Genomic DNA, 24,594 nt, shown 5'->3' with positions numbered 1-24,594 from the left:
CAGCGGGCATACGTGAGCATGTTTGATAGGAGTGAATGGAGACAAATGGTTTTTAATACTTGACGTGCTGTTGGAGTGTGAGCAAAGTAACATTTATGAAGGGGTTCAGGGAAACCGGCAGGCCGGACTTGAGTCCTGGTGATGGGAAGTACAGTGCCTGCACTCTGAAGGAGGGGTGTTAATGTTGCAGTTTAAAAACTGTTGTGTAAAACACCCTTCTGGCAAGACAGTGATGGAGTGAATGATGGTGAAAGTTTTTCTTTTTCGGGCCACCCTGCCTTGGTGGGAATCGGCCAGTGTGTTAATAAAATAAAAAAATTTTTATAAAAGAACATTTCCTCCACAGGTGCTTGCAGTGTCTGATGTCATTATCTACCGAACGCGCTCAGAAAGACTCAACACTGATATGTACAAGTTTTTGGCAGAGGCTTCGAGAGCATACACAAAGTACGTTGATGAACTCCCTGTGGGGGAATAAACAAATATATGTCTAATGTGATTTTGGTCTTTTATATTTGCAGAAGTAAGTAATCGCATGTAGCAACATACGCAAAATGACCACAGTGAAAAATAGTGAAATACAAGTGCTTTTGCGATTGTTTTTGTGTAGTTTTAAAAATGCACAAGTAGGTGTGGGTGGGTGTGTTGGACCTGACTAACTTGTGCTAATAGGTCTTATGCTGTGCCCCTTCCTTAAGTGGATGTGATCTGACCTGGCTAGGTGGGTCATTGGTTTAATTAAGCCGGGAGGTGACTTGGACCTGACTCGCATGGGCCAGTAGGCCTGCTGCAGTGTTGCTTCTTTCATTTGTTCTTATGTTCAAGGAATAGTAGACATAATAACAAATGAAAGAATAGTAGACATAATGAGTTATGATTATAACCTTAACCCTTTGGGGGTTTCGGACGTACTAGTGCGTCTTATGACCCAGGGTTTTTGACGTGCTAGTACGCCTAAATTCTAGCGCCCTCAAATCTAGTGAGAGAAAGCTGGTAGGCATACATATGAAAGAATGGGTCTATGTGGTCAGTGTGCGCAGTATAAAAAAAATCCTGCAGCACACAGTGCGTAATGAGAAAAAAAAACTTTGACCGTGTTTTTGGATTAAAACAGCGAATTTGCACTGTATTTTTGTATGGTATTTATTGTTGTATTCTAGTTTTCTTGGTCTCATTTTATAGAATGGAAGACATATTACAGAAATTGAGATGATTTTGACTGGTTTTACAATGAAAAGTACCTTGAAATTGAGCTCAAAGTAGCAGAAATGCTTGATTTTTACCAAAGTTCAAAAGTAAACAAATCATGCCAAGCGTCCAATACACATCAACTGATGAGTCTAATATTCTTTCACAAGTGTGCTGATATTATTTATACCATTTCTACACTAATGCAGTAGTCTGCATAACAGTAAATCTTACTTTTTTGTAAGAATAAAAATTCAAAGTGGAAACCCAAAGAAATATAAGAGGGGCCTGGGGATGTGACTAACGAACAGAGAACTTGTTATTTTAGTGCCAGGAATGTCTTTCTTGTTTATTCTGGACCTTATTCGGAAATTGGCATTTTTTTAAATTTGTGTGAAATTGGCAAAATTGCTAAATTCTGACCACTTTATTGGATAGTTGAAATCGGTAAATGGGTGGTTTCTTGTACTCATTCGATAGAAAAAATGGAGTTCTAGTGAAACAGTTATGATTTTTGTTGACTAGTACACTGGAATTGGCCGAAAATAGGGCTCAAAGTGGGCAAAATCGCCGCTGCATAAACATCGTCGAGACCGCTAACTTCGCGAGAACATAATTCCGTAAGTTTTCTATCAAATTCCATACTTTTGGTGCCATTATGATCGGGAAAAGATTCTCTATCTTTTCATACGAAAAAAAAATTTTTTTTTTTAAATTTGGCTGACCCTGAGAACAAGTCTCTGAGAGGACCTGTCGACCCCCAAAGGGTTAATAATTAAATGTGAAATTCAGTTACAATAATAGTAGGTACAGTAATAGTAGGTACAATAATAGGTACAGTAATAGTAGGTACACAGCTTAGCTCAGCAGGTGTGCAGGAAGGAAGTCTGGCTGCAGGTCAGGTTGCAAGAGCAGGTAGACTGGATACCGGTTACATCATATGTGTGTTACAAGTAGTGGGTTGGTAGACAACAATCATCCAGAGAGGCAATGCTGTCCTGTTATGAGTACGTAACAGAAGCACGTTAAATGTTTGCCAAATACAGTGGTCCCTCATTTATCGTCGTTAATCCGTTCCTGAAAGTGCGACAATTATCAAAGAAGACTATTTTTGAATCAGTTTTCCCCATAAGAAATAATGTAAATACAATTAATTCGTTCCTGACACCCAGAAGTATTAAAACAAAAATTTTTTTTACATGAAATATAGATGTAGTACATAAACAATACAGTGGGAAATGATGAATGAAACATTAACAGAATAACACTTATCTTTATTGGTGATTCTTCTTAGTGTATGGAAGACTGGAGAAGGAGAGAGATTGGATTATTTACAGTTTGGAAGGGGAATCCCCTTCCGTCAACACCTCAGGTACCAAGTGCTTTTCTGGGGTTACTTCTCTTCTTTGTTTCTTAATGCCACTAGGACCAGCTTGAGAGTCACTGGAGTCCTGTCTCACAAAAAAAGTGTTCAGAGAGTTCTTTTTCTGGCATCTCTTTAAAACTTCCCTAAAATGGGCCAAGACTCTTTCACTGTACAAGTTGCCGATATGGCTTGCAACATCCTTCTCGGGGTGATGTTTCTCCATAAATCTTTCCATCCTACCCCACATTTCAAAAATCTTAATTTCTGAAGAAGGCACCTTCGTCCATATCTCTTCCTCCTCCTCTGCAGCAAAATTCTGAGCTGCGATCTGCTCCTGTTCCCGCTGAAGCTCTTGCAGCTCCTCAGCGGGCCAGTTCGGCCACACGTACACCACTTTCATATTGTTCAGTGATGTTTTTCTTAAATTCAATCGTATTTCTCACTTTCTTTACCAAAGGCTTGGCACTTGGAGCTTTCTTTGGAGCCATGGTAGCTTATTTAGCACTTGCAAGCACTAAAATGAATGGAATATTATGAAATATTTCGTATGAACAAGTGAGGGGACCATCGCTCACTGGAAAGCAATAGCACACTGTCTGGGAAGGGAGGCCGAGGCGGCTCAGAGCGGTATTACGCATCCCGGACGAAGGACGATTAGCGAGTAAACCGACCATTTACGAGCCAATGTTTGGATGAGAATAACGCGACGATTTCTGAAAAGGATGACTATTGAGCCAGACGATTATTGAGGGACCACTGTATTTCTTTCTACTTCACAAACATCATCCTTCCACTCATAATTAGATTTGTTATACAGTTATCTTTATTTTCCTGTATGTGTGCTACTTCATTTTCTGGCATATGAGGTGCACGTTCTTATAGAACATCAGATGATGTTTCCAAGCAGTTGCAACATAACATTAGTAAACAACTGCTAAAGCGTAACACAAAGCCTGCCTTTGACTTTGACCTTGAGCATATAAGGCTGATTTTCCAAGACTTTCTGTGGGGGAAAAAGTGCGCATTATATGCCAGTAAATGCGGTAATGCTGTAGTCTTTATTCCAGTAATACAGTCTCTCCTCACTTAACGATGGAGTTCCGTTCTTAAGAACACGTCAGTAAACGAATTTGTCGCTATATGAGGAGCATATTATTATGGTAGTGGGTTTGTGTCAACTATGTTTTATATTGTTTTAATGTCTCCTTTGCACCATTAATAACATTTCTGGTATATTTTTAGATGTGTATACAGTAATGTACTGTACATTGTAATAAACAGAATAGAGGAAATCAGCTCTAATATGCATTATTTAGGTATGCATAAAGGTCAGAGAGCGAGTTGTAAGTCCGAGGCATCTGTAAATAAATACGTCTCTAAGTGAGGAGAGGCTGTACTTTTTTTTTATTTTTTCAACAAGTCGGCTGTCTCCCACCTAGGCAAGGTGGGAGACAGCTGACTTTCATCATCATTCAACACTTAGACCTCACTCACACATAATCACTGACCATACCACGGGCGGGGATAAAACCCACGATTGTTTGCAATCGTGTCATTACGATTTCGTGAGTCACATAATCACTGTTTTTGCAGGGGTCCCTGGATACAAAAGTTTAGAAGCATATATAAAGGTACAGTATAAAAAGTGACCTGAAATAATTACAATATCAGGGCCCCAATTATATATATACTGTCCTATTACACATCCCACCAAACTGCCAATATCCCAAACCCCTCCTAAAAGTGCATTTCCAGAACTCAAGTCCGGCTATATAAAAATAACTGGTTTCCCTGAATCCCTTCACTAAATATTACCCTCCTCACACTCCAACAGTTCGTCAGGTACCAGAAACCATTCGTTTCCGTTCACTCCTATCTAACACGCTCATGCACTCTTGCTGAAAGTCCAAGCTCCTCGCCCACAAAACCTCCTTTACCCCCTCCCTCCAACCTTATCGAGGACGACCCTTACCCCGCCTTCCTTCCTCTACAAATTTATATGCTCTCCATGTCATTCTATTTTGATCCATTCTCTGTAAATGACTGAACCACCTCAACAACCCCTCTGCAGCCCTCTGACTAATACTTTTATAACTTCACACTTTCTCCTAATTTCCACACTTTGAATTCTCTGCATAATATTTACAGCACACATTGCCCTTAGACAGGACATCTCCATTGCCTCCATCCGCTTCCTCGCTGCAGCATTTACAAACCAAGCTTCACACCCATATAAGAGTGTTGGTACCACTATACTTTCATACATTCCCTTCTTTGCCTCCATTGATAACGTTTTTTTTTGTCTCCACATATACCTCAACGCACCACTCGCCTTTTTTTCCTCATCAATTCTATGGTTAACCTCATCCTTCATAAACCCATCTGCTGACACATCAACTCCCAAATCTCTGAAAAGATTCACTTCTTCCATGCTCCTTCTCTCCAATGTGATATCCAGTTTTTCTTTATCTAAATCATTTGATACCCTCATCACCTTACTTATATTTACACAAATAACCTGCACACAGGAGAGAGAAGCTTATAAAACTGCATTGCTCAGAACCTTCCAGCAGTTCACTTGTCAACTGAATTGACCTATCAGCAGAAACGCTGGCTGAAATTAGTGCCGGAGTAGTGATGGCACCTGAATAGTGATTGCCAGATCAGTGATGGCTGACCTGTAGTAGTATGTCATTGATGTCAGCTAGGCCTGTATACCTTGTACGTATTCTTCTTTCTTTCAACACACCGGCCATATCCCACCAAGGCAGGGTGGCCCAAAAAGAAAAACGAAAGTTTCTCTTTTAAATTTAGTAATTTATACGGGAGAAGGGGTTACTAGCCCCTTGCTCCCGGCATTTTAGTCGCCTCTTACGACACGCATAGCTTACGGAGGAAGAATTCTGTTCCACTTTCCCATGGAGAACCTTGTACGTATATTTGTAGAAATAAAGATTACACGTATTAGTATTATTATTGAAGATAAAAATTCTTTATTTCAGCATAACACAGTGTTTGTACAGAGGTAGGTGACATTTAGTTGTGCATGGAGACAGCCCCTTAGTATGCAAATCATTTTGAGCAAACTTTGATGCTGGTGAGGGGCTCTTGATCCAAGGAATTGTTGGGTGTAGCTTAATGCAATATTGTATCACAGGTACTTTCGTGCAGACTTGGAGGCTGTGGCACGTAAAGCTGAGTGTGACTGTGTCTTTGGTCCTCCTGTGTTTATATTCCACGACACAAGACACACCAGTGTTCTCAAAGAAGGTACAGTAGCTGTAATAAGTAAATTATAATGTTCAGTTTACCACCTCTTTCAGCTTGCAAGCAACACATGTTAAACATATGCACTCATGTTTAAATGCATGCACACATTTAAATGCATGTACACATTAAACACATGCACAATTAAAACAGAACACTTAGCAACCTACTTAATGTTATGCTGAGCTGCAGCATAAATGCGCTGACCACAGACACGACTTGCGATGTTGGTTTCTACACAAACAATTCTTTTGTAAGCTGAGAAACCAGGAATGTATATTTTTCCATAAGTTGGAATTTTCTTGTCCACCTCTTAAACAAATGTGAGTACTTCGTTGATCCTTCAGAATTTGCATGCGTGAATGTGGCCGGTAAGCAAGTTTATAAATGTTTTTATGTTTTAAATATTTTTTTTTGTTTCTGGTGAAGGTATATTTGGCAAGGATGGTAATGCTATGGGACAGTTGACACTGTGTCATTATGTACTGGAATGCAATAAAATTAATGAATTCAGAGACAGCTCACTCAGAAATGTTCAAGAAATGTTGGAGTATTTTTTCCACAGTGGTATATTACCAACCAGTCTGGAAAAATACCCTGACTTTGCCCACTGTAAATAATGCATAGCCACTTAAACTGTGTGTGTGGGTGTGTGACCTAATTCATGTCTGCATAAATAACTTAGTTACGATTGTAACTAGATATAAACATGTAAATTTGTAACTTGTTCAGCTATCAAAACTTTGTGGTCCAGTCCCTGGACCTGTTATGTACCTCTGTAATCTTTTGATTACTGCCCACAAGATGGGTATTGGGTGCTTAATAAAGATATTAAACTTGAATGGGGTTTTCTTGTTTCAGAGGGGGGACACAAACCAGAGGAGCAGCTCAAGGAAAATTTCACCAAACAAAACCTCAAAATTGATGGTTTTAACAGCTTACATTATATTGGTGAATGTAATAATGGAAGTGAAACAGACTTCAAGCGCATTAGAAAAGTGGTAATTGATGAACTGCTAAACAATGGCATTCGATCACCACGACGGCCTAAAATTGTCCTTGATATGCTAGAAGTAAGTATGTTAAGCTTCTCAGTGTTTTTAAACCTATGCCATGCATGTCGTAAGAGGTGACTAAAATGCCGGGAACAGTGGATTAGTAACCCCCTTCTCCTGTATAAATAACTAAATTTGAAAAGAAAAACTTTCGTTTTTCTTTTTAGGTCACCCTGCCTCGGTGGGATATGGCCAATTCATTGAAAAATTGGAAACTGGTTAGCTGAACTTGAGTTCCAGAGGTGGGAAATACAGTGCCTGTGTTCTGAAGGATGGGTGAGGATGTTGTAGTTCTGGAGATGGGAAGTACAGTGCCTGTGTTCTGAAGGATGGGTGAGGATGTTGTAGTTCTGGAGATGGGAAGTACAGTGCCTGTGTTCTGAAGGATGGGTGAGGATGTTTTAGTTCTGGAGATGGGAAGTACAGTGCCTGTGTTCTGAAGGATGGGTGAGGATGTTGTAGTTCTGGAGATGGGAAGTACAGTGCCTGTGTTCTGAAGGATGGGTGAGGATGTTGTAGTTCTGGAGATGGGAAGTACAGTGCCTGTGTTCTGAAGGATGGGTGAGGATGTTGTAGTTCTGGAGGTTAGAAGTGTAACACCAACACTTTGAAGGATGGGTGGGGATGTTGTAACTTTTGTGACTTACTGTTCCAGCCATGGTATTGTGACTTATTGTTCCAGCCATGCTATTATGACTTTTATTATTCCAGTCACAGTATTGTGACTTATAGTTCCAGCCACATGGTACTGTGACTTTTTATTTAGTAATTAAATTATTTTCTAACCATGTACAGACTATAAATAAAAAATTCAGTGGGCAAATCCAGAGCACTGAACCAGCGTTTCCAGATGAGTACTTTACCTGCACGAGTGTTTGTGCTGCCTGCCAGGCTCGCTGCTGTCTCTTCATGAACCATGCAACTCATGATAATGGCTCGAAAGATCACGAAGCTGAACGCCAGTGTAAATACCATCATCAGTTTGAAAACAAGGTGAGACATCCCAGTGATTTTTTTTTTTAAAGCACTGTTTCCCACCAAGGCAGGGTGACCCTAAAAAGAAATACTTTCACCATCATTCACACTATCACTTTCTTCCCAGAGGCATGCAGATATGACGGTTTAAATGTCGCTGCAGACAGCATATTGTATCTCAATAACATACAGGTCCTCCATCACAAATCCGGCATCATTGGGACCTGTAGTGTGCCAGATTACTGAGTTTGCTGGATTATAGAGTGGTTAGGTTAGAATACACTTAATAAAATTCACCAACTTGACTTACACAGTTCATTGAACATCGGCAAAAATCGAACATTTCCGCTACTTTGAGCTCAATTTCAAGGTACTTTTCGTCATGAAAGCAATCAAAATCATGTCTATTTCTGTAATATATCTTCCATTCTATCAAATGAGTCCAAAAAATGAGAATACAACCATAAAAACCATACGAAAATATACTGCAGAGAGGCGGCTAATGGCTGAGAAGTGAACTCCCTTATTTATCGTCCGTCTTTTTTATTTTTGTTGTACGTTAAGAAGCATCTTTCCATCATACATTGCCCAAGTTTCAATGAGATAGCCCAACAAACAACCGAGAAAAAAAATATTTACCAAAAATCATATATGGCAAGCCCAGGCCAGGTACTGGAAATAAGTCACTTTGTCTGACTTTTCTGGGTTATCCTAGGTTCTCTATACTTACACTGCTATATATGATAATCTATGTAACTGTGTTTGTGTATACCTGAATAAACTTATTTACTTCTGGTCTGTCAACTGAGTACAAGAAACCGTTCATTCACTTATTTCAACTACCCAATAAAGCGGTTAGAAATTGGCAATTTGGCCGATTTCACACAAATTTCAACAGATGCCAATTTCAAAATAGGGTCCAGAATAAACAATGCAGACATTCCTGGCACTAAAATAACATTTTCTTTGTTCATTAGTCACGGCTACAGGCCCCTCTTATATTACTCTTGCTTTTCATTTGGAATTTTTATTCACAAAAAAATAGAAGATTTACTGTTATGCAAACTGCTGCATTATTGTAATAATTGTATAAATAATGTCAAGCCATTCTTGACTACATATTGGACTGGCAGGCGGACAGGTATTGGACGGTGACGTCATTTGTTTACTCTTGAGCTTTGCTAAAGAATAGAATATTTTCGCTACTGTGAGTGCAATTTCAAGGTACTTTTCATCATGAAAATAATCAAAATCATATCTATTTCTGTAATATATCTTTCATTCTATCAAATGAGACCGAAAAAATGAGAATATAACCATAACAACCATACAAAAATATACCGCAAAGCGGCCGCTAATGGCTAAGAAGTCTTCTTTCTTTCTTTCAACACACTGGCCATATCCCACCGAGGCGGGGTGGCCCAAAAGAAAAAACGAAAGCTTCTCCTTTTACATTTAGTAATATACACAGAAGTGGTTACTAGCCCCTTGCTCCCGGCATTTTAGTCGCCTCTTACAACACGCATGGCTTACGGAGGAAGAATTCTATTTCGCTTCCCCATGGAGATAAGAAGAAATAAACAAGAATAAGAACTAGAAAGAAAATAGAAGAAAACCCAGAGGGGTGTGTATATATATGCTTGTACATGTATGTGTAGTGTGACCTAAGTGTAAGCAGAAGTAGCAAGACATACCTGAAACCTTGCATATTTATGAGACAGAAAAATGGACACCAGCAATCCTACCATCATGTAAAACAATTACAGGCTTTCGTTTTACACTCACTTGGCAGGACGGTAGTACCTCCCTGGGCGGTTGCTGTCTGCCAATCTACTACCTATATGGCTGAGAGGTGAACTCCGCTGTTTATGGTCTGATTTCTTTCATTTTTGGTGTATGTGAAGCAGTATCTTTCCGTCATACATTGCCCAAGTTTGAATAAGATAACTCAACAAACAACTGAGAAAATAATATAATTAATGATAATAATAATAATAATAATAATAATATCTTTATTTACTACACGTACATGTACAAGGTATACAGGCCTAGCTGACATCAGTGACATACTACTGTATAGAAAGGCACTTGTTATGCAGAGTATTTCAAGAAAATTAGGTCAGTGTCCCAGGATAGCACCCACACTAGTCGACTAACACCCAGGTACCCATTTACTGATGGGTAAACATAGACAACAGGTGGAAATATAAACTCATATGCAGTATAATGTGATCCTTTATTGACTACGTTTCGCCCACACAGTGGGTTTTTTCAAGTTTGTGACTTGAAAAAGCCCACTGTGTGGGCGAAACGTAGTCAATAAAGGATCACATTATACTGCATATGAGTTTATATTTCCATTGTGTCGGTATTTTATACCATTTATTTCCATAGACAACAGGTGTAAAGAAACACGCCTAATGTTTCTACCCTGGCTGGGAATCGAATATTTACCAAAAATCATATATGTCTAACCCAAGCCAGGTACTAAAAATAAGCCACGTTGACTCTTTTTGGGTTATCCTAGGTTCTCTACACATATGCTGCTAGGTGTGATAATCTATATAGAGAAAATAACTTTTTTTGTTTCAGGTTTATGATGCAGTATGAGTGTGTATCACAGTTAGCCCTGTGTTACACTCTGTTTTCTCTAATATAAGCCCCCAAGACAGGGATAGGAGAATGGTATTTGTATACCATATCCTCTTCATACCTCCATCGAACTGCTCAGTGTTATGCTGAATATTATTCATTCTGGAGTATTTAACATGTTTTATGTTATTTATATTGTTTCTTATGTCATATTAGATCAATTGTGATAGGCAAATGAGCTGTAGTGTTGATTTTTTTTTTTTTTTTTTTTTTTTTTTTTTCAACAAGTCGGTCGTCTCCCACCGAGGCAGTGTTGATATTAGCGTAATAATAAAGCATATTCTCCTGCTTCGTGAGACTGAGCTCATGGCAACCGACAGTGGCTTCAAAGCCACCTTATCTTTAATGGATAATGTACTGTGTAGGTGCTTTACATAATGAGAAGCATTTCTTTTTTTCATTGGAACCATGGCTAGGGCTAAAAGTAAGCAGGTTAAAACAATAAATGGAGAAAAAGAAATTGGAATGACTTATGCAGTAGCGCCACCAAACAGTACCAGCAGGTTGGTGTGGCGACCCTGGAAATTTGAAATTATGCTAGCCAAAATTAGTGCTGAATACCTGAAGGAACCGAATAACTGATTGCCGGATTTGTGATGGCGGACCTGTACCTATTTTTTGCTAATTACCGGCCACCTGATTTTCCTATCATTGTGTTAAATGAGGGTTCACTATAATGATATCAGTGAGGTATAAATAAAATGTAAAAGTGAGCTTTTTACTAATGAACTTGTGTGTTTCAGGTTTTCCTGTGTCGGAAATGTGACAGTGAAGGAGAGAGACGAATTGTAATACCCAAGACTTCATCGGCTAAGGACAGCACATGGCTGGGTCTTGCTAAATATGCATGGGCAGGGTAACTACATTCTTTTTTTTTTTTTGTCTTAATTGGTAGCTTTACACATAATACCTAGCAAGAGTACAATAAGGCCCCGTTTGTACAGCTCTTACATTCCCGACCCCGTGTAGTAAGCGAGAATCGCCAGCAGGTGGAAAAGAGCATTTTTTCACCATCAGATTTGTTTAAAATGCCTGATAATGTGTTTACACTATCATATACTAAGTGCTCGATACAACTAGGCATAAAAACAGAAAAAAAAGTAAAATAAATATAGTCCTGATCGCCCTTGCCTTACTCAACTGCTGTGCGAAAACAACGGAAAAACGGTAAAAGCACCGAACATAATGAACAATGGCTCAAATGAAAGCCAACAAAAAGGTGGAGCTCTGAAAAGAAGTGCTGTATATGCAGGGCTCCCATGTACTAAAGTGTGGTGAGGGTAAACTACTTACAGAACTTTTAGTGTAGGGGATAACTAGACTAACTACAGCACCTCTAAAGTGGTGAAAAAGTTTATGTACTTACAGTATCACTAGTGTGGTGAAAATGGTTATGTAGTTACAGTACCACTAGTGTGGTTAAAATGGTTATGTAGTTACAGGACCACTAGTGTGGTGAAAATGCTTATGTAGTTACAGTATCACTAGTGTGGTTAAAATGCTTAGGTAGTTACAGTACCACTAGTGTGGTTAAAATGGTTATGTACTTACAGTACCACTAGTGTGGTTAAAATGGTTATGTAGTTACAGCACCACTAGTGTGGTTAAAATGGTTATGTAGTTACAGGACCACTAGTGTGGTTAAAATGCTTATGTAGTTACAGTACCACTAGTGTGGTTAAAATGGTTATGTAGTTACAGTACCACTAGTGTGGTTAAAATGGTTATGTAGTTACAGTACCACTAGTGTGGTTAAAATGGTTATGTAGTTACAGTACCACTAGTGTGGTTAAAATGGTTATGTAGTTACAGGACCACTAGTGTGGTTAAAATGCTTATGTAGTTACAGTACCACTAGTGTGGTTAAAATGGTTATGTAGTTACAGTACCACTAGTGTGGTTAAAATGGTTATGTAGTTACAGTACCACTAGTGTGGTTAAAATGGTTATGTAGTTACAGTACCACTAGTGTGGTTAAAATGGTTATGTAGTTACAGTACCACTAGTGTGGTTAAAATGGTTATGTAGTTACAGGACCACTAGTGTGGTGAAAATGCTTATGTAGTTACAGTATCACTAGTGTGGTTAAAATGCTTAGGTAGTTACAGTACCACTAGTGTGGTTAAAATGGTTATGTAGTTACAGTACCACTAGTGTGGTTAAAATGGTTATGTAGTTACAGCACCACTAGTGTGGTTAAAATGGTTATGTAGTTACAGGACCACTAGTGTGGTTAAAATGCTTATGTAGTTACAGTACCACTAGTGTGGTTAAAATGGTTATGTAGTTACAGTACCACTAGTGTGGTTAAAATGGTTATGTAGTTACAGTACCACTAGTGTGGTTAAAATGGTTATGTAGTTACAGTACCACTAGTGTGGTTAAAATGGTTATGTAGTTACAGGACCACTAGTGTGGTTAAAATGCTTATGTAGTTACAGTACCACTAGTGTGGTTAAAATGGTTATGTAGTTACAGTACCACTAGTGTGGTTAAAATGGTTATGTAGTTACAGTACCACTAGTGTGGTTAAAATGGTTATGTAGTTACAGTACCACTAGTGTGGTTAAAATGGTTATGTAGTTACAGTACCACTAGTGTGGTTAAAATGCTTATGTAGTTACAGTACCACTAGTGTGGTTAAAATGGTTATGTAGTTACAGTACCACTAGTGTGGTTAAAATGCTTACGTAGTTACAGTACCACTAGTGTGGTAAAAAAGACCTAAATGTCATGATAAGTTTCAGTCTGCTGTATTTGGGTTATTTGTGTATTGTTCTAGTCACAGTGTTGTGCCTTTTTATTCTTTATAGACACTGGTAACCTGTTTCACAGTCTGGCAGCTACATAAGAAAAGGCTTTTTCTTCAAATAATTTCTCCCCAAATACATGAAGTTCAGTCAGTTTCAAATAAATAATTATTGGTTAATAACTGGCATGTTCAATGATAGGTACGTGCTGGAGTGCGAGAAGTGCGGCATTATCTACCGGAGCCGTCAGTACTGGTATGGTAACGAGTCTCCGGACAGGTGCGAAGTAAAAGAAGAGTACCAGCATGTATGGTCAGGCACTGTCGTTGGTGGAGCAGCACATGCTGGCAGACAGGTGTGTGCTCTTATGTAGGTTGTCTTATGTGGTGTTGAACCCATTTCAACATACCCGGAGTATACTTGGAGGGGGTTTCGGAGGTCAGCGCCCCCACGGCCCAGTCCATAACCAGGCCTCATGAAATTGTAATAACAAGATTGCAGACAACCCACAGATTGGGTGGAGTTTTAGGACTCTCTTTCCGTAGGTTCAAAAGCCACTCATTCCATGGTTCAACATATGCATATTAAGTAGGAGGAAATCTTCCATAAATTACACACACACATATGCAACACTTGTCTATCTTTATCATAAAGATTAATGATTTATCCAGATTAAGATACTTCCCACCTTCTTCAAGGCTTAGAGACTGATTACCATATTTACCACTGTCTTTCACATAATCTCTGTATTTAAATGAAAAAAGTCACTGGTTGGTGAAGTGTCTTTGAAACAATGATAGCCAGGTGTTGAACATGTGTGTAATTCATCAACTTATTGGTATTGTATAACGTTGATAATGCACTCGGCTCATACAAAGTGTGTCCAGGGTTTGATCCCCGGTATGGGTGGAAATGTTGGGCATGTTTCCTTACACCTGCTGTCCCTGTTCATCTAACAGTAAGTAGGTACCCGGGTATTAGCTGACTGGTGTGAGTGGCATCCTGGGGGGTGGTGATATACCTCAGATAGGGCTGGGTTTTGAAATGAGCTGAGATAGAATAGTAGTTCATAGCCTGTAAAATTAATTTGTGTAAAAAAAAAAAAGAAAAGTCTTGTGTAATTGTTGAGCCCCCTTTATATATATATATATACTAGCTAGCCCATCTTAGGGTGTCACTAAATCCTCTTCAACACACACCTGTGTAAGTGATATTTTTTAGTTGCTCGTAAATGGAAATTTTATAGTTTGCAACTATTTTCTTATAATTATTTAATGTATGTGGTTTTTGAAGGTGCTGGAAGGTGTAGCAGCTCTTGGTTCAGCTCTCTCCACAATCTCAGCTCCTCCAGCAAGATTGGTCTCTTCTTGGTTAACAAACCAGGTTAATCCAGCCTACTGGACACCAAACCATTTGTGCACAGTAAGCATAAATATTCTGCTTTTTTATCATATAAAATGCAGTGATATAAAAACTAAAAAAAGAGAAGAAGAAAAAACTTTATAAAACTGGGTTGCTTAAATGTGCGTGGATGTAGTGCGGATGACAAGAAACAGATGATTGCTGATGTTATGAATGAAAAGAAGTTGGATGTCCTGGCCCTAAGCGAAACAAAGCTGAAGGGGGTAGGAGAGTTTCAGTGGGGGGAAATAAATGGGATTAAATCTGGAGTATCTGAGAGAGTTAGAGCAAAGGAAGGGGTAGCAGTAATGTTAAATGATCAGTTATGGAAGGAGAAAAGAGAATATGAATGTGTAAATTCAAGAATTATGTGGATTAAAGTAAAGGTTGGATGCGAGAAGTGGGTCATAATAAGCGTGTATGCACCTGGAGAAGAGAGGAATGCAGAGGAGAGAGAGAGATTTTGGGAGATGTTAAGTGAATGTATAGGAGCCTTTGAACCAAGTGAGAGAGTAATTGTGGTAGGGGACTTGAATGCTAAAGTAGGAGAAACTTTTAGAGAGGGTGTGGTAGGTAAGTTTGGGGTGCCAGGTGTAAATGATAATGGGAGCCCTTTGATTGAACTTTGTATAGAAAGGGGTTTAGTTATAGGTAATACATATTTTAAGAAAAAGAGGATAAATAAGTATACACGATATGATGTAGGGCGAAATGACAGTAGTTTGTTGGATTATGTATTGGTAGATAAAAGACTGTTGAGTAGACTTCAGGATGTACATGTTTATAGAGGGGCCACAGATATATCAGATCACTTTCTAGTTGTAGCTACACTGAGAGTAAAAGGTAGATGGGATACAAGGAGAATAGAAGCATCAGGGAAGAGAGAGGTGAAGGTTTATAAACTAAAAGAGGAGGCAGTTAGGGTAAGATATAAACAGCTATTGGAGGATAGATGGGCTAATGAGAGCATAGGCAATGGGGTCGAAGAGGTATGGGGTAGGTTTAAAAATGTAGTGTTAGAGTGTTCAGCAGAAGTTTGTGGTTACAGGAAAGTGGGTGCAGGAGGGAAGAGGAGCGATTGGTGGAATGATGATGTAAAGAGAGTAGTAAGGGAGAAAAAGTTAGCATATGAGAAGTTTTTACAAAGTAGAAGTGATGCAAGGAGGGAAGAGTATATGGAGAAAAAGAGAGAAGTTAAGAGAGTGGTGAAGCAATGTAAAAAGAGAGCAAATGAGAGAGTGGGTGAGATGTTATCAACAAATTTTGTTGAAAATAAGAAAAAGTTTTGGAGTGAGATTAACAAGTTAAGAAAGCCTAGAGAACAAATGGATTTGTCAGTTAAAAATAGGAGAGGAGAGTTATTAAATGGAGAGTTAGAGGTATTGGGAAGATGGAAGGAATATTTTGAGGAATTGTTAAATGTTGATGAAGATAGGGAAGCTGTGATTTCGTGTATAGGGCAAGGAGGAATAACATCTTGTAGGAGTGAGGAAGAGCCAGTTGTGAGTGTGGGGGAAGTTCGTGAGGCAGTAGGTAAAATGAAAGGGGGTAAGGCAGCCGGGATTGATGGGATAAAGATAGAAATGTTAAAAGCAGGTGGGGATATAGTTTTGGAGTGGTTGGTGCAATTATTTAATAAATGTATGGAAGAAGGTAAGGTACCTAGGGATTGGCAGAGAGCATGCATAGTTCCTTTGTATAAAGGCAAAGGGGATAAAAGAGAGTGCAAAAATTATAGGGGGATAAGTCTGTTGAGTGTACCTGGTAAAGTGTATGGTAGAGTTATAATTGAAAGAATTAAGAGTAAGACGGAGAATAGGATAGCAGATGAACAAGGAGGCTTTAGGAAAGGTAGGGGGTGTGTGGACCAGGTGTTTACAGTGAAACATATAAGTGAACAGTATTTAGATAAGGCTAAAGAGGTCTTTGTGGCATTTATGGATTTGGAAAAGGCGTATGACAGGGTGGATAGGGGGGCAATGTGGCAGATGTTGCAAGTGTATGGTGTAGGAGGTAGGTTACTGAAAGCAGTGAAGAGTTTTTACGAGGATAGTGAGGCTCAAGTTAGAGTATGTAGGAAAGAGGGAAATTTTTTCCCAGTAAAAGTAGGCCTTAGACAAGGATGTGTGATGTCACCGTGGTTGTTTAATATATTTATAGATGGGGTTGTAAGAGAAGTAAATGCGAGGGTCTTGGCAAGAGGCGTGGAGTTAAAAGATAAAGAATCACACACAAAGTGGGAGTTGTCACAGCTGCTCTTTGCTGATGACACTGTGCTCTTGGGAGATTCTGAAGAGAAGTTGCAGAGATTGGTGGATGAATTTGGTAGGGTGTGCAAAAGAAGAAAATTAAAGGTGAATACAGGAAAGAGTAAGGGTATGAGGATAACAAAAAGATTAGGTGATGAAAGATTGAATATCAGATTGGAGGGAGAGAGTATGGAGGAGGTGAACGTATTCAGATATTTGGGAGTGGACGTGTCAGCAGATGGGTCTATGAAAGATGAGGTGAATCATAGAATTGATGAGGGAAAAAGAGTGAGTGGTGCACTTAGGAGTCTGTGGAGACAAAGAACTTTGTCCTTGGAGGCAAAGAGGGGAATGTATGAGAGTATAGTTTTACCAACGCTCTTATATGGGTGTGAAGCGTGGGTGATGAATGTTGCAGCGAGGAGAAGGCTGGAGGCAGTGGAGATGTCATGTCTGAGGGCAATGTGTGGTGTGAATATAATGCAGAGAATTCGTAGTTTGGAAGTTAGGAGGAGGTGCGGGATTACCAAAACTGTTGTCCAGAGGGCTGAGGAAGGGTTGTTGAGGTGGTTCGGACATGGAGAGAGAATGGAGCGAAACAGAATGACTTCAAGAGTGTATCAGTCTGTAGTGGAAGGAAGGCGGGGTAGGGGTCGGCCTAGGAAGGGTTGGAGGGAGGGGGTAAAGGAGGTTTTGTGTGCGAGGGGCTTGGACTTCCAGCAGGCATGCGTGAGCGTGTTTGATAGGAGTGAATGGAGACAAATGGTTTTTAATACTTGACGTGCTGTTGGAGTGTGAGCAAAGTAACATTTATGAAGGGATTCAGGGAAACCGGCAGGCCGGACTTGAGTCCTGGAGATGGGAAGTACAGTGCCTGCACTCTGAAGGAGGGGTGTTAATGTTGCAGTTTAAAAACTGTAGTGTAAAGCACCCTTCTGGCAAGACAGTGATGGAGTGAATGATGGTGAAAGTTTTTCTTTTTCGGGCCGCCCTGCCTTGGTGGGAATCGGCCGGTGTGATAATAAAAAAAAAAAATGTATTTGATATAGATGACAGCTATTAACACTGAAAAAAATTATTTTCAAAGTTTTATTTAATTAAAAAAGACATGATTATTGCAATATTTTGCAGAAAAAAAAATTAGTAGTAAATATAATAAAGTTAGTATTATTGTATAGATGAAGAAATAAATGGTGTCTTTCATGGTATGATTAGTGGAACATAATTTTTTTTAAATATTGGCTATTTCTCACCATGGTAGGGTGACCCAAAAGAAGAAACACATTCACCATCATTTATTCAATAGCTAGCTTGACAGAAGTGCATGGACATCACAATTCAAATGACTATCCAAATCATGACATAAAATATGCAAGTTAATTTGCAACATAGCTAATGTTCTTGCACTACAGCATTGCAAGATGTGCCAGGAGCCTCTCGACACCATCCATCACTGTCGCAAGTGCGGTGAAGGATTCTGCGACGGCTGTTCTGATGTTAAAATGGCCGTGCCTGAACTGGGATGGGGCGAGGAGCCGGTCAGAGTCTGCAAAAATTGTTTTAAAGCCAGAACTAACCACAGTGTAGGCAGTGAAGGTTAGTAAGAGCAGGATAATTTAACCCGTAAACAGTCCAAACGTATTTATACATTTTTTCAACATTTGAAAGTATGTTAAATTAGACACATGTGCAACTCTTGGGTATCTTTATTGAGGAAACGTTTCACCACACAGTGGCTTCATCAGTCCATACGAAGGATAAACTTGAAGAATAGGAGGAGAATGAGGTAATCAGTCCATCAATCTTGAATTCAAGATTGATGGACTGAACACATCGACTCAAGGTTGAGAGACTGATTACCTCATTCTTCTCCTGTTCTTCAAGTTTCTCCTATGTATGGACTGATGAAGCCACTGTGTGGTGAAACGTTTCCTCAATAAAGATACCCAAGAGTTGCATATGTGTCTAATTTAACGTGTCGGTTCTTTGAACCATTCATCTATAATTTGAAAATATGTAAAAAAAGTAGATCTTTTTTTTTTTTTTTGTACATTTGAAAACGTGTAAAAAAACTTTGATCTACTTTTTTTTTGTTATATTTGAAAATATGTAAAAAAAGTAGATCTTTTTTTTTTTTTTTTTGTACATTTGAAAACGTGTAAAAAAACTTTGATCTACTTTTTTTTTGTTATATTTGAAAATATGTAAAAAACATAGATCTACTTTTGGAGCACTACGCATGTGAACGTAGATCTGCTTGGACCATTTATGGGTTAATATGGCTATTTAACACAACGGTCGTCACCCCCCAAAAATTAGAAAAGCACTCACCATCATTCATCCAATAGTTGTTTTGGCAGTTTTATTGTTTTTAACAAAATGACTGTCTCCTACTGATGGAGCATGACCCAAAATATAATAAATAAGGAAACACACTCACAAATACTCATCCAATAGCTGTCCTTGTATTTTTTTTTTTTAATATAATGGCTGTCTCCCACTAGGGCAGGGTGACCCAAAAGAAGAAACAGTTTTTTTTTTTCTGTTTAGTAATTTATACAGAAGGGATTACTAGCCCATTCATCTTGGTAATATAAACCCTTAATATACACATCTCCCCTTCCTAACTCCTAGCCAGCCCCTTCATCTTGGTAATATAAACACTTAATATACACATCTCCCCTTCCTAACTCCTAGCCAGCCCCTTCATCTTGGTAATATAAACACTTAATATACACATCTCCCCTTCCTAACTCCTAGCCAGCCCCTTCATCTTGGTAATATAAACACTTAATATACACATCTCCCCTTCCTAAATCCTCATTCCTCATCAGTTCTCCTTTTTCAGGGTCAAACTTAACCCGGAGCAAAGGTTTTCCTTACAACGTGTCCTTCACATTATGTCTTCATATTTATGTATGTTGGAATGACACCTGTACTGCCAGACATACTGAGCATTTTTTTTTATTAACACGTCGGCCGTTTCCCACAAAGGCAGGGTGACAAAAAAAAAAAAAAACACTTTCATCATCATTTATTCCATCACTATCTTGCCAGAGGCATGCCTATACAGTGGACCCCCGCATGACGATTACCTCCAAATGCGACCAATTATGTAAGTGTATTTATGTAAGTGCATTTGTACGTGTATGTTTGGGGGTCTGAAATGGACTAATCTACTTCACAATATTCCTTATGGGAATAAATTCAGTCAGTACTGGCACCTGTACATACTTATGGAGTGAAAAAATATCGTTAACCGGGGGTCCACTGTACTACAGTTAAAAAACTGCAACATAACAACACCCTCTCCTTCAGAGTGCAGGCACTGTGCTTACCACCTCCAGGACTCAAGTCCTGCTAACCAGAATATGTGTGAAAGTAAAATATGCAATTCCAGGTCTCTTCAAGAGGGTGCCAGACTTTGGTGTAAAAAGCTCTTGATCTGAGGAATTGTAGCTACTCTCCACTTCCTTGGATTAAACCTGATTACCTCCCATATACTGTATAATCCCTGTGGGTTTAGCTCTTCTTCATGAATACAGTAATGAGTACATATCAGAGACAGATATACTCAGTTATATTTTCCACACAAAAACTTTTAAGATGAAAAACAGAATTTTAATTCATTTAAAGGTTAGGAATCTTGTTTGTTTTTAATTCATTTAAAGGTTAGGAACCTTGTGTGTGTTTAATTCATTTAAAGGTTAGGAACTTTGTTTTTAATTCATTTAAAGGTTAGGAACTTTGTTTTTAATTCATTTAAAGGTTAGGAACTTTGTTTTTAATTCATTTAAAGGTTAGGAACTTTGTTTTTAATTCATTTAAAGGTTAGGAACTTTGTTTTTAATTCATTTAAAGGTTAGGAACTTTGTTTTTAATTCATTTAAAGGTTAGGAACTTTGTTTTTAATTCATTTAAAGGTTAGGAACTTTGTTTTTAATTCATTTAAAGGTTAGGAACTTTGTTTTTAATTCATTTAAAGGTTAGGAACTTTGTTTTTAATTCATTTAAAGGTTAGGAACTTTGTTTTTAATTCATTTAAAGGTTAGGAACTTTGTTTTTAATTCATTTAAAGGTTAGGAACTTTGTTTTTAATTCATTTAAAGGTTAGGAACTTTGTTTTTAATTCATTTAAAGGTTAGGAACTTTGTTTTTAATTCATTTAAAGGTTAGGAACTTTGTTTTTAATTCATTTAAAGGTTAGGAACTTTGTTTTTAATTCATTTAAAGGTTAGGAACTTTGTTTTTAATTCATTTAAAGGTTAGTAACTTTGTTTTTAATTCATTTAAAGGTTAGGAACTTTGTTTTTAATTCATTTAAAGGTTAGGAACTTTGTTTTTAATTCATTTAAAGGTTAGGAACTTTGTTTTTAATTCATTTAAAGGTTAGGAACTTTGTTTTTAATTCATTTAAAGGTTAGGAACTTTGTTTTTAATTCATTTAAAGGTTAGGAACTTTGTTTTTAATTCATTTAAAGGTTAGGAACTTTGTTTTTAATTCATTTAAAGGTTAGGAACCTGTGTGTTTTTAATTGATCTAAAGGGTAGGAACCTTGTGTGTTTTTAATTCATTTAAAGGGTAGGAACCTGTGTGTTTTTAATTCATTTAAAGGGTAGGAACCTTGTGTGTTTTTAATTCATTTAAAGGTTAGGAACCTGTGTGTTTTTAATTCATTTAAAGGGTAGGAACCTTGTGTGATTTTAATTCATTTAAAGGGTAGAAACCTTCTGGTGTTTATGTTAACTGAGGTTGCTCTGTGAATGTTGTTTTACAATATTTACTCAACTTCACTCTTCAGATTACGATTGCAGTACCGACGAGCAAACGGTGATTGTTCGACAGGTTAGTGAAGTCATATCCGGAACCTTGGCGTCTGTGGCAAAATATCCAATAGGTAAGGAATGTATTTAATGCATTTTTCCACATTAACATTCTTCACCATCTTGTGTGGTACTACATAATTCATACCATCTTGATCTACTTGGAATATTGGTAACAAGTGTGGAGTAGAGCTCTGTACTGTGTTTCACTCTGTGTATAGCTTTATTATTATATCTATAAATATATCACTCAACAGAGTGTTACATTGTCACAATGATACCTTATTTTAGAACATGTGTCTTCTCAATGAATAGAATAGAATAGAATAGATTTCGTTCGGATTTTTAACCCCGGAGGGTTAGCCACCCAGGATAACCCAAGAAAGTCAGTGCGTCATCGAGGACTGTCTAACTTATTTCCATTGGGGTCCTTAATCTTGTCCCCCAGGATGCGACCCACACCAGTCGACTAACACCCAGGTACCTATTTGCTGCTAGGTGAACAGGACAACAGGTGTAAGGAAACGTGTCGGAATTTCCACCATCTTATTTTTTTTTAACATATTCGCTGTTTCCCACCGAGGTAGGGTGACCTGAAAAAGAAGAAATACTTTGATCATCACTCACTCCATCACAGTCATGCTAGAGGCATGCAGATAATATAGTTAAAAAACTGCAACATATCTCCACCCATCCTTCAGAGTGCAGGCACCATGCTTCCCACCTCCAGGACTCAAGTCTGGCTAACTGATTTCCCTGAATCCTTTCATAAATGTTACCTTGTTCACACTCCAACAGCACATCAGGTCAAGACTTGACCATCTTATTCTTTTTATATTATGGGGACTGGAGAAGCATTATATTTGCCAAATTCACAAGTATTTTCTCATACACTTCAAATTTTAGCTAAAATATGAATATAAATCATTGGAAAAACTGTAAAGATTTACTGCCTGAAATATGACTTGGCTTCATTTTTCCCGTAAAATGCAATTGTAGCACACTTTTGACGAAAAGTGTGATAACGGCTTGGAACTGGGAGGTAATCAGGTTTGATCCAAGGAAAGGAAGGCCACCTCCACCTCCCTGACTCTAGGTCATACTCTCTGATGCCTTTTATTCCATGACTTATTACCTACATACTTTCAGAAAATAGCATCCCAATAGACAGTGATGGAGTGAATGATGATGAAAGTGTTTCTTCTTCTTTGGGTGAGAAGGAAGAACTTCTAAATTATAATCCTGTCTCATTGACAAGCTTTCTTGTAAAATTTCTAGAAGAAAGTAATTGGAGAGTGAATTTTCATTTTGTGTAGGCCAGGACATGTACCATAATCAGTTTCTAGCAGGAAGAACCATATTTACTTAAACTCTGACTTTACATCAATTTCTTATTTCTTTACAACTATTTACACACTGTCACAAATGCATATGCTGACATTCTCCATGGGGAAGTGGGAAAGAATTATTCTTCTGTAAGCCATGCATGTCATAAGAGGCGACTAAAATGCAGGAAGCAGGGAGGCTAGACTCCCCTTCTGTATAATTTACTAAATTTAAAAAGGAAAACTTTTGCATTTCTTTTCAGGTTACCCTGCCTCGGTGGGATTCAGCTGGTGTGTTAAAAAAATGCAGAACACTTTCTTTCAACACACCGGCCATATCCCACTGAGGCGGGGTGGCCCAAAAGGAGAAACAAAAGTTTCTCCTTGTACATTTAGTAATATATACAGGAGAAGGGGTTACTAGCCCCTTGCTCCCGGCATTTTAGTCGCCTCTTACAACACGCATGGCTTACGGAGGAAGAATTCTGTTCCACTTCCCCATGGAGATAAGAGGAAATAAACAAGAACAAGAACTAGAAAGAAAATAGCAGAAAACCCGGAGGGGTGTGTGTGTGTATATATGCTTGTACACGTATGTGTAGTGTGACCTAAGTGTAAGTAGAAGTAGCAAGACGTACCTGTAAGCTTGCATATTTATGAGACAGACAAAAGACACCAGCAATCCTACCATCATGTAAAACAATTACAGGCTTTCGTTTTACACTCACTTGAAAAATGCAGAAGTTAAACATTTATTTTGATTGTTTTCAACTTTTCAGAATTTTTAAAGGACAGTGCACGACCATCGTATTGGACGCCCGATGAAATTATTACAACTTGTATAGTGTGTGAGAAAGAATTTGGACCTAGACTAACTTTGCATCATTGTCGAGCTTGTGGTCAAGGCGTCTGTGACAAATGTTCGCCAAACCTTAGGCCGGTCAAGGAACGAGGTTGGGACCACCCTGTACGGGTCTGTAACAACTGCCTTAAGTAGTCTGTGTTCTTGATGATTTATTTCATGCGTAAGTAAAACCCACTTTCTAAATTTTGTAAAAACATATTACTGAAGCCAAGTGACATAGTGAAGAAAGATACATGTTGCGGAAAAGCTCTTTGGGGGACAATGTTTTGCTCAGCGTAGAGCTTTGTTGTGACTTGATGGAGCTCTACACAGAGTGAAACGTCCTGACAAAAGCTTATTGTTCAACATGTGTCCTTTATTTTCAAAAATATTGCTGCTTGACTAAAAGAGCTGCCCTCAGGAATGTACATCAAGATTTTAAAGTCTTGGTATCCTCTCTTCTTTTAAGTGTAAATAGCATTTTGGGAAAGAAGGATTCCTGTCAAAATATATATGAATTTTAATTTTAACTTTTATAAATACAGTACAGTAGTGCAGTTCAAGGATTAGGATCAGTTTTGGGGGTGAAAGTTACTCGAGTACAGTTGGGTTAGTATGATGGTTGCAGTCTTTAGTTGTCTTGGTGATAAAACTTTAATGGCTACAGTCCCAAAGAACTTGATAAAACTTTTATTTTT

At 38.3% G+C, this 24,594-nt stretch overlaps 1 protein-coding gene across 4 annotated transcripts in view; it reads left to right on the top strand.

Moving 5' to 3' along the window:
- LOC128704927 (zinc finger FYVE domain-containing protein 1) overlaps positions 1-24,189 on the top strand; it is a 75,537-nt gene extending 51,348 nt beyond the window's left edge. For all 4 annotated transcript variants that reach the window (XM_070104336.1, XM_070104338.1, XM_070104337.1 and 1 more), the window contains 10 exons: positions 347-447; positions 5,712-5,824; positions 6,683-6,894; positions 7,672-7,869; positions 11,247-11,359; positions 13,455-13,608; positions 14,547-14,675; positions 18,316-18,499; positions 21,706-21,801; positions 23,832-24,189. In XM_070104336.1, coding sequence (XP_069960437.1) covers positions 347-447; positions 5,712-5,824; positions 6,683-6,894; positions 7,672-7,869; positions 11,247-11,359; positions 13,455-13,608; positions 14,547-14,675; positions 18,316-18,499; positions 21,706-21,801; positions 23,832-24,049 — 1,518 coding nt within the window. In that variant the 3' untranslated portion in view covers positions 24,050-24,189. The remainder of the gene's footprint in view (positions 1-346; positions 448-5,711; positions 5,825-6,682; positions 6,895-7,671; positions 7,870-11,246; positions 11,360-13,454; positions 13,609-14,546; positions 14,676-18,315; positions 18,500-21,705; positions 21,802-23,831) is intronic.
- Positions 24,190-24,594: the final 405 nt, after the last annotated feature.

Source organism: Cherax quadricarinatus, chromosome 91, assembly GCF_038502225.1.
Source record: "Cherax quadricarinatus isolate ZL_2023a chromosome 91, ASM3850222v1, whole genome shotgun sequence".
In the NCBI taxonomy this organism is placed as follows: Eukaryota; Metazoa; Arthropoda; class Malacostraca; order Decapoda; family Parastacidae; genus Cherax; species Cherax quadricarinatus.
The sequence above is the reverse complement of the archived record's forward strand: the minus strand, read 5'-3'. Positions and strand labels throughout refer to the sequence as shown.